Here is an 11,094-nt window from a genome sequence, read left to right on the forward strand (position 1 = left end):
CCCATTCGGTACAAATCACGGGGTATTGTGTCGCTGACCTCGCAATTCAAGGCGCCGAATACACCCGTTTTAAACTCTACATCCTCCCTCACCTCTGCACCCCCCTGCTGCTCGGTCTGGACTTTCACTGCAGCCACTGGAGCCTGACACTGAAATTCGGCGGACCCCTGCCCCCACTCACGGTATGCAGCCTGGCGACACTCAAAGTTGCGCCACCCCCCCCTCTTCACGAACCTCACTCCCGACTGTAAGCCCGTCGCCACCAGGGGTCGGCAGTACAGTACCCAAGACATGACTTTTATCAAGTCAGAGGTTCAGCGGCTACTAAAAGAGGGGGTCATAGAGGCCAGCAACAGCCCTTGGAGGGCTCAAGTATTCGTAGTCCGCTCCGGGGAAAAGCAACGAATGGTAGTGGATTATAGCCAGACCATAAACTGCTTTACGCAACTCGATGCATACCCACTTCCCCGCATAGCGGAAATGGTGACTCAAATCGCCCAGTATCGGGTATTCTCCACGGTCGACCTAAAATCGGCCTATCACCAACTCCCTATCCGCCCAGAGGACCGCCCCTACACGGCTTTCGAAGCAGCCGGTCGGCTTTTTCACTTTCTCAGTGTCCCTTTTGGTGTCACAAACGGAGTCTCCATTTTCCAGAGGGCGATGGATCAAATGGTGGACCAGTACGGCTTACGGGCTACCTTCCCGTACTTGGACAACATCACCATCTGCAGCCATGACCAGCAGGACCACGACGCAAACCTGAGGAAGTTCCTCCAGACTGCCCGGGCCCTGAACCTCACATATAACAAAGAGAAATGCGTGTTCCACACAACCCGGCTAGCCATCCTCGGCTACGTCGTGGAAAACGGGGTCCTAGGCCCAGACCCCGACCGCATGCATCCCCTTAAGGAACTCCCCTCCCCCTCCCCCATAGCCTCAAGGCACTCAAATGGTGCTTGGGGCTTTTCTCCTATTACGCCCAGTGGGTCCCCAGATATGCGGACAAAGCCCGGCCACTCATTAAGACCACAGTTTTTCCCCTGACGGCTGAGGCCCAGTCGGCTTTCAGCTGTATCAAGGCCGACATCATCAAGGCCACCATGCACGCGGTGGACAAAGCCATTCCCTTCCAGGTAGAAAGCGATGCATCAGACGTCGCCCTGGCTGCTACCCTCAACCAGGCGGACAGACCAGTAGCGTTCTTCTCCCGAACCCTCACCGCCTCGGAAATTCGACACTCTGCAGTCGAGAAGGAGGCACAAGCCATAGTGGAGGCCGTGCGTCACTGGAGGCACTACCTAGCTGGATGGTATATCCGTGCTCCCGGATATACCATCACCCTCGTCACCGACCAACGGTCGGTTGCCTTTATGTTCGATAACGCACAACGGGGCAAAATAAAGAATGACAAAATTCTGAGGTGGAGGATAGAGCTCTCCACCTATACGTACGATATTAAATATCACCCGGGAAACCTCAACGAGCCCCCGGATGCCCTGTCCCGCGGCACGTGCGCCAACGCGCAAAAAGACCGCCTGAGAGCCATCCACGATGACCTCTGCCACCCGGGGGTCACCCGGCTTGCCCATTTCATCAAGTCCCGCAACCTACCTTACTCCACAGAGGAGGTCAAGGCCATGACTAAGGCATGCCTGATCTGTGCGGAGTGCAAACTGCAATTCTGTCGACCAGACAGGGCCCGCCTGATAAAGGCCTCTGGGCCCTTTGAGCGACTAAGCGTGGATTTCAAAGGGCCCCTCCCGTCCACCAACCGCAACATCTATTTCCTCACCGTTATCGATGAGTTCTCCCGCTTCCCTTTTGCTGTCCCCTGCCCCGATATGACCTCGGCCTCCGTGATCAAGGCACTGCACAGCATCTTCACACTGTTTGGTTTCCCCGCTTATATCAACAGCGACTGGGGTACATCGTTCATGAGCGATGAGCTGCGTCGATATCTGCACCGCAAGGGCAGCGCCTTGAGCAGAACGACGAGGTATAACCCGCGGGGAAACGGGCAGGTGGAGAGGGAGAACGCGACAGTTTGGAAGGCTGTCCTTCTAGCCCTATGGTCAAGGAGTCTCCCAATCGCCCGCTGGCAGGAGGTCCTACCCGATGCCCTACATTTATTAGGTCGCTCCTCTGTACGGCCACGAATGAGACCCCTCGCAATCGTTTGTTTGTCTTCCCCAGGAAGTCCACCTCTGGGGTCTTGCTTCCACGTTGGCTGACGACTCCGGGACCAGTCCTACTCCGGAGACACGTGAGGAGCCATAAAACAGATCCAATAGTCGAAAGGGTCCAACTGCTACACGCAAACCCTCAATACGACTACGTCGAGCACCCCGACGGCAGGCAGGATACCGTCTCCCTGCGCGATCTGGCACCCGCTGGCTCTCCCACCGACCCCGCCGGCTTCCCCACCGACCCCCCCCTCCTACCGACGCTCCCCTCCCCACACTAACCCCGACAGAGCCCCCCCCCCATAGCGCCCCCTGCCCCCCAGCCAGCGCCAGCACCGAACACACTAGTCACCCCGGTTACCCCCCCCCCCCGCTCCAAGGCGGGCAAAGGCTCAGTCAACCGTGCTCCCGGATATACCATCATCGAAACCGACCATATCCACAGCACAGCACCACCACAGGAGCGGAGAAGGTCGGCACGGACGGTCAGACCACCCAAAAGACTGAACTTGTATCTCCACTTCACCCCCGATGGACGGACTATGTGTTTTTTTTTAAACAGGGGGTGATTGTGATGAATGGTATCGGTAACTGCTGTAACTGTACCTTGCCTTTAATACATTGGCCCTTTAAGATCGGGCTTGGAACCCTGGGGGACTCCGCCTCTGGCTCCGCCCACAGGAAACGGTATATAAGATGAGGCTCACTCGGCAGCATGTGGTGAGCACACATCTCGGCAGCTGTTCAGTTCTCTGATGATTAAAGCCTTTGAATTACCAATCTTCTCTCCTGTGTCGTAATTGAGGGTATCTCAGGTCTCTTACCTGGAGTGCAGCGAGGGGACAATTCTGGTGGCTTACTGCAGTCTATGGATGTTTTTAAAGGCCTGTTTTGTGTGTTGACCGTGAATTCTGCATTTGTGGGCTACTGGTTAATGTCCCCTGTGGGGTGTTCTGACTCCTTTCTTCCAGTGTGCCACGTGTCTGCGTGACCTTTTCTAGTGGTTAGCATCTCTCCTTAGCACCTTTCCACTGATGTAGATCTACTGCTGGAGCCGAGGAGGTGGGGGAGGGTGGGGGGGGGGGGGGGGGGGGGGGGGGGGGAGGTGAGTGCGTTCTGGGTGCCAAGTGATGGATATCATTGTAATTGTGTTGGCTTTTGTGTTTTGATACTGTCAATGAAGTGAAGCATTTGCAAGTTGTGTTTGCTGCTCCTGCTGGTGGCTGCAAATGCCTGGATGCTGTGGTTGCTATTTCTTTCCTTTTCTGTACTCAGAAAGAAGGACAATTTTTCCAACTTCATCCTGAGTGCTAGTGGAATATGTGGATGCCAGGATTTGGTTCCAGTGAGAATGGGCCATGTGGGAGGCGTCTGCACAGCTGCGGCTCCTGGAGAGAGAATAATAATAATCGTGTAATTGACACGTGGAACCAGCAACACATTGATGGACAGATCATTTCTATGACAACGTTCTGGACACGATAACACATTCTCAGGCTTATCCTGTGATTCTGTTGACGAACCTTCCAGGGGTGATGTAGAATCTGACAAAGTGACCACATGCAAATACACAGTTGGATACACAATGAATACAAGTTTATTTCTCATAGAGCAATCTCTCTACTTCCCGAAGGGTCTCCCTTTCTGACCTGCACCCAGGTTGGGGTTTGTTTGCCGAGAGGCTGCTTTTGTTAAAGGGGATGACCCCTCCTCCCCTTTCCCCCACTCCCTCGTCCTTGCCCCCATTCCCCCTCTGCCCTTTTCTTTCACCCATACCCCCTCTCCCCTCCCCTTCCTCCATTCCCATTCCTCCCCTCCCCCCACCCCTCCCGACTACTCTGTTCCACCCTCCCAGGTTCTGTTACATCACTCCAGGGTAATGGACCTGTGTCGGCGCTGTCAGTTTGTCAATAAACGAGGCAGGAGGGTGATGATAACCCACTGTGAGGTGAGCTCTCGTGCTCCTCAGTCTATGCCATAGTCTGACTCCTGGTTGTCTGCTGACAGTGCGCACTCACACCCATCACCCTTTACTGGGGGTTCTTGCTGTAGGACCACTGTGCCCGGGGCAGAGGGAGGGAGAAGTGGGCGACAAGTGGCAGGGTGGCAGGTCAGCCTTCTGCAAAGAATAACATGACACAGGCTTCACACGCATTCGGTGTCACATCTTTTACTTGTGCACATTCAAAGCCCTCATGGTCCCTAGCCACAGATGGTGTCCCTTACCCTGTTCCAGTGCCCCTCATTCCCCCCCCCCCCAGGACTCACCCCACTCCCCCTGTGCCCACACAGTAATCCTCTGTCTATTTCATCTTCCATGCTCTGCCACTACATCTAAGTGTGTCCCCAGGATGCCCATCAATGGTGGAGGCAGCTGATTATCCTCTGGAGGGCCTGGGGCCGGCAGCACTGGAAGCGATACTGGTGTCACTGGCATCACCTTGCCACCCTGTCCTGCCCGCTGAACCTGAGATGCACTGTTGTCAAAAGGGGGGGTTCAGGTGAGGTGAGTTCCCCCCCCCTTCCCGGATGATGCCCCTGCGGCCTTGAAGTTCTCCATGTAACAGAGGGGCAGCTGGAGTGAGCTCCAGAGGCCAGTGCGTCATCAGGCCCGATCGGCCCTGGCATCCCCCCCACTGTGCACCATGGTGTTGATGCGCTCACTGAAGCTCCTCAGTGACTGGCACACACGCTGGAGCACTGCTCTATGGCAGGTGGCATGTGTTGATTCTGCTCCTGTGCATCGAGGGGGGGACGAAGAGGTGCCAGTCACTGACTTATTGGAGGTGGGGGGGCCAGTGATCAGGGGGTTGCAGATAGGATCGGTACCATGGGACCAATGTTCACCTACCCTCGCAGCCCGATGGAGATCATGTCTTTGGACAGGGGTCCTCCTCGTGATGCTGCACAAACTGACTGCCACTGCATCTCATATGACATTGCTGGCCCTGTGGCTAGTCTTCTGACCCACTCAGGGGAACAGGGTGTCCCGTCTCACCTGCATGGTGTCCAACAACCTGGCCAGGTTGGCATCCTGAAGCGTGGAGCAGTTCTAAGCAATGACATGGCAGTGAGCTGAGTGGAGTGTGTTTGGAGGGAGCATTTATGAGCAGCTCCCACTTGTCCATATGGAGCTGCCGGGCACAGTCCAGGTGAATCATATTGGAGGCGGTCTTGCTGACCTGGCTGTTGGACACTTAGAACGTGCCCTGTTAATTGTTTTGTTGTGCTCTTGGCATAGCATAAGCTGCTTCCTTGATGTACACTCTAACAAAGGAAGGTACAGACTTGGAGATAGCTTTAACACATTTATTAAACTGTTAACAATTCTCCTACTTGGATTCAACTCTCCTGTTAATCCTGCTATAGCTACTCAGACTGACGAACCAGTCTGCTACAATCTACGTGGTGGGTGTGATGTTGAATCAACCCTGTATCTGTACCCACTGAATGTCTCCACTGGAAAGAGGAAGATCATGTGTGCTGTGTCCTTTATATATGGGTTGGTGTAATGCCCTTCTGCGGTAGTGTCACCTCTGTGTGTATCGTGAATGCCCATTGGTCGTGTCCTGTCTTACTGACCTATTGGTTGAATGTCTGTGTGTCATGTCTCTGGTGCTCCCTCTAGTGTCTAGCTAGTCTACATGTATTTACATTAACCCCTTGTGTATTTACAGTGATGCATATCACCACATCCCCCCCTTTTCTCGTGTTACATATTTTCTGTACACTTAAAGAAAATTGAACAAAAAAACAGGTAGATAAGCGATGCTCTGTATAAGTTATGATTACAGTCATTAAACAAGAAGTCCAACTCATATGTATCAGTCTAGAACCCATCAATCATCATGGTCGAATGTCTTTCTTGTTGGGTTGGTGAGTTGGTGATTTTGATGGTGGCAAGTCCTTGTAAACGCCATCAGAGTCCCTGTGTATAAGGAACCAAGAAGTGGTCAAATCACTTCGTTGTCTGATTTGGAGTCTTTTTTTTTCTTCCGATGCTTGTGACAGCGATGTTGGATGGCATCTGTACTGAAAGCCAGGTTGCCTGTTGGTAGCGCAGCACACGTGAATTGGGAAGATGCATCGTCCTGCCATGGTTGTCATTGTACTGAGCTGAGCAGTAACAGTGTCCATCATGGGCAGAGTTGCACCATGTCGTACCAGTTGTAGTTCTATTGGTGTAGTCTTTGTCGTGCTTGCTAGCGACGATGTTGTCTTTGGTATGCATTGTGTCGTTTTCTTTGATATGGTTTTCATAGGTTGGGATGTTGTGTTGGATGGTTCTGCTGCACTCAATGACCACACTCTGTGGATAATATGAGTCCTTCACACAGTTACTCGTGTCAGCGTGCATTGTGGCATCTGCTGTTTCCTTGAGCGTGCCGTCACTGAGTTTGCAGCGCTCCCCGTCTGGAGTCATGTCCGGCTTACTTGAATCAGCTTTAGCTTTTGGTTGCTCCCCATCTGGAGTCTGGTCTGTTTCACCTGAGTCAGTTTTGATTTGTTGATGCTCCGCATCTGGAGTCATTTCAGGTTCACTGGAGTCGGCTGAGATTTCTTGATGCTCCATGTCTGGAGTCAAAACATTCAGGAATGCATTTGCTTGTGGAGAGGCTTGAGCGAATGAGGTTTGAAGTAACGTGGTGCCACCGGAGTCACCAGTCGTCTCACTGTGATCATCGAGTGCCTCTGTACACACTAGCTGAGGTCTGTCACGTTGCACATCTTGTATGGGAAGTGGGATGCTGTCGTCACTTGTCCCACATACAGTGGATACAGCCTCAGTAGCTTCTTGTTGTTCACTTGGGATGGGTAGGCTGTCAGAGTCTTCTTCTGGTGGCTCAAACAATCTGGGTGGACTGTCATAGTCGCTTTGTTGTTCACTGGAGCATGGTAGACTGTCATAGTCGTCTTGCTGTGCACTTGAGCATGGCAGACTGTCACAGTCTTTCTGGTTGCTCAGAGGAGGTTGCTAGACCCTCATGGTTTTGTTCATGCAAGGACTGCGCTTTGGAGTTTTGCGTTGCTTCTATCATGGAGGCTGTCCACGAGCTCGCTATGGAGGCTTGTGTCACTCAACTCACTTCTTGTTCATGCAAGGACTGTGGTGTGGAGTCTTGCATTTCTTCTATCGTGGAGTCTGTCCACGAGCTCATTGTGGAGGCTTGTGTCACTGGAGTCATTTCTTGTGTGGAGACGTGCAGTTGTCTCGCTGTGGAGTCTTTCATTGCTTCCTGTGTGGAGGCTGGGACCCTTCGTGGTGCATGGACCACTCTCTGTGTGGCAGCAGGCCGCTCTCTGTGGGCTTGTACCGCTCTCTGTCTCTTGGTGTCAGGCCGCATAATCCTGCACTCACGAGTCGGGATGTCATATATGCTGGGCTGAAGATCCTCAAATCTGAAGAACACATCCGTGTCTGTGTCGGAGTCTTCACTGTAGAACACATCTCATTGTGGTTCGGATTTGGTACTGGGGTCGCCATCTCTGATGAAAAAACCTTCATCTGAGTCGTAGTCTTCTAGGACCAGATCATCACTTTTTGTGTTGGAGCTGGCATTGGGCTCGTGATGTCCAAAGAAGAAATAAAGGTCGGAGTCAGAGTATTCAAGGACTGTATCATCTCTTTGGATGGTGCTAACTGCTTGTTGCAGGGTTCTGCAGGGGTTACTTTCAGCTACTGGTTGAATTTCAGGCATTGTGCTATCGTTCCAGGTGAAAGAATCTTGTTTTGTGGCTTTAAATTTTTTTCCCGTGTTTTGGAACATTTTACCTTTAAGTGGGCGTGGTCTTGGGCCTCTGACATCATGACGTGTGTGACATAGGTCGTAGGAAGCGATTGGGCATGCTCAGATCGCTGTTCCTTTACTTGGGGCCTTTTTCTCCACGGCGCATGTGCAGCACCTTTACCAAGATGGCTGCAATTCAAAACTGCAGATTTCTGCTGCAAGCCCACCTCATGGTGAGTTTTGGCGCCTCTTTTACTGTTTTTTCTTGTATTCTCCTCACAGAATTCTTAGAATTTGTCCAGGACTGCCTGGAAATCGCTCTTGTTTTGCCCCTTTGAGTATTTGAAGGTCTGGAAGATTTCAGCTGCTCCTGGACACGCGATGGTGAGTAGAAGCTTTATTTTCTCTGCATCCGCCACGCCATCTAGGTCAGACACTACCAGGTAGATCTCAAATCTCTGCCTGAACCAACGCCAGTTTTCACTGAGATTGCCTTGGTACCTGAGCTGCTGTGGAACCGGAATCCCGAACATCGTCTTGCCTGGCTGCTGTTGCTGGTTGTCACTGTTTGCTGAGTTGTAACTATATGGATTGAAACAGTCACTCAACTGATATCATGTCTTGTTATGCTATTGACGTAGCATAAGCGGCTTCCTTGATGTTCACTCTGACAAAGGAAGGTTCAGACGTGGAGATAACTTCAACATGTTTATTAAACTATTTACAATTCTCCTACTCAGATTCGCCTCAACTGTTAATCCTTCTATAGCTACTCAGACTGACGAACCAGTCTGCTGCAATCCACGCGGTGGGTGTGATGTTGAATCAACCCTGTGTCTGTACTCACCTGAGTGTCTCCACTGGAAAGAGGAAGATCATGTGTGTTGTGTCCTTTATATATGGGTTGGTGTAATGCCCCCCTGTGGTCGTGTCACCTCTGCGTATCGTGAATGCCCATTGGTCGTGTCCTGTCTTACTCACCTATTGGTTGAGTGTCTGTGTGTCATGTCTCTGGTGCTCCCTCTAGTGTCTAGCTAGTCTACGTGTACTTTAATTCACCCCTTGTGTATCTACAATGATGCATATCACCACATTAATTCGCACCCAATGTTTCTTCTGAAGACGAGTCATACTGACTGGAAAACTCTGTTTCCCTCTCCACGCACGCTGCCAAACCTGCTGAGTTCTTCCAGAATTTTTTATTTTAATTGAAACTCCTGATTAAAAATCCTGGGGAAGCTGACTGATCTCATTGCCCAAACTTCCACTGGGTAATTAATAAGGGAATCATGGCTTATGGGGAAAAGGCAGGAGAATAGGGATGAGAAACATATCAATCACGGTTTAATGGTGGAGCAGACGCAATAGGCCAAATGGCCTCATTCTACTCCTATGTTTTTTGGTCTTATTATGCCCCAATGCCAGGAGTACAAATTCATACCATCTAACCTAAATGGTAATCCATGGAGGTGTTATATTGCTTTAAATTGGCCTAACTTTTCCTTAACCTCCATAGTGCTGTATCTTAAGCATGCTCATAATCGATTAATTTATTGCATTCATTTTCTTTGTCCTTAATTCACAGTGTGGCTTTTTTAAACGAAATTACAAGGAGATGATTGAAACTGAAGAAGAAACTGAACAATAAAACCAAGGAATTAATTTGCTATTGTTGGTAATTCATTCATTGCAAAGGTTTATTCAGCGTATTAAATGATTTATTCTACATTTAATAAAACTTTGCAGTGGCAGCACAAGCCACTTATGAACTGAATAATACTGCCCCAGAATTCAGCCTTTGTGCAATTTTGTGAAAGGATTGAACCATATGGTCAGTTAATTGAAGAGTATTCTGTTCACGCTAAATTCTTAATACATTTAGATCTGAAATTCAGGAGAAAATGCATTTCTCTGTATTGAAAAACTGCAGAGACATGTACTCGCTAGAGGAGTGCTCAATAGTTCATTTTTGGGGTAATTTATATCAACCCTACTCTAATCAATCTGGTTCCAACAGAATTCTTCAAATGTTTCTCTTTAGTGTAAGGTGTAATTATTCGAATTTGTAATCTTTTCAATTCAAATTCAGAATCAAATATAAGTATATTGTTAATTGTGATGGAGAGGCAGTGGTATAGTTGTATTGTCGCTGGGCTAGTTATCCAGAGATCCAAAGGCAAGTTCTGAGGACCTGGGTTCGAAACCCGCCATGGTAGATGATGAAATTTAAATTCAATTTTAAAAATCTGGAATCAAATCTCTAAAGATTAACATGAAACCATTGTCGATTGTTGTTAAAAACCCGTCTGGGTCACTAATGTCCTTTAGGGAAGGAAATCTGTCGTCCTTACTCAGTCTGGCCTACATGTGACTCCAGACTCACAGCAATGGGGTTGACTCTGACTTGCTCTCAGGGATGGGCAATAAATGCTGGTCCAGCCAGTGATGCCCACATCCCATGAAACGGATTTTTAAAAAACTTAGTAATAAAGTGAGTACAGCAAACAAAGCAAGTATACATGACTCCAGTCTACGGGCAGAACCATTCCCTCCTGCCAGCGGTGGGAATCATACTGAAAGGGATGGCAGATGTGGCCGGAGTCTAAAAATCAGTTTGCCAATGTCAGGAAATCAGGTCAGAATCTTATTCTCACAACTTCTATGGCGGGTTAATTGAGGTGGACTTTTCCGCTGGTTAATGTTGGGGACCCTTTTTGCTTCACATGAATGTTCACTAACAGGCCAACAAACTGGAATCTAGTGGCGCCATCCAATCTTCCACCAATAGGAATTTACACTGTCCTGTTTCATGACCTAACAAACATGGTGTGCACCTGGCAGGGAGACTTTCAGACCTTACTTGACAGTCGGCGTTGCTTCCACCATTGGTAAAGATTGCAAGAAATAGTGTGCACAGGAAGGGAATGATGGGTGACATCACATGAAGATGGTTGGAAGACACGAGGGAGGGGTTGAAGACATGAGGGAGGGGTAGAAAACTTGAGTAAGAGGTGGGAGACATGAGGGAAGATTGGAAGACAAAGCAGGGATGGAAGACAAGAAGAAGGGATAGAAGATGCAAAGTAGGGTGCAGAACATGAAGAAAGGTATTGAAAGGTATGAAGGGGAGGTGGAGTGAGTGGATTAGGGGTTGGGACTTGTAAAAGATAATGGGAAGA

General features: G+C 49.8%; 1 protein-coding gene across 1 annotated transcript in view; it reads left to right on the forward strand.

Annotated features, from left to right (window-relative positions):
• The window catches only part of LOC119974367 (integrin alpha-E-like), a 406,093-nt gene extending 396,404 nt beyond the window's left edge, over positions 1-9,689 (forward strand). The window contains 1 exon segment of the mRNA XM_038813139.1: positions 9,501-9,689. Within this exon segment, the coding sequence (XP_038669067.1) occupies positions 9,501-9,563 (63 nt within the window). The 3' untranslated portion in view covers positions 9,564-9,689.
• The last annotated feature ends 1,405 nt before the right edge of the window (positions 9,690-11,094 follow it).

This window comes from Scyliorhinus canicula, chromosome 12 (assembly GCF_902713615.1).
Source record: "Scyliorhinus canicula chromosome 12, sScyCan1.1, whole genome shotgun sequence".
Taxonomy (NCBI): domain Eukaryota; kingdom Metazoa; phylum Chordata; class Chondrichthyes; order Carcharhiniformes; family Scyliorhinidae; genus Scyliorhinus; species Scyliorhinus canicula.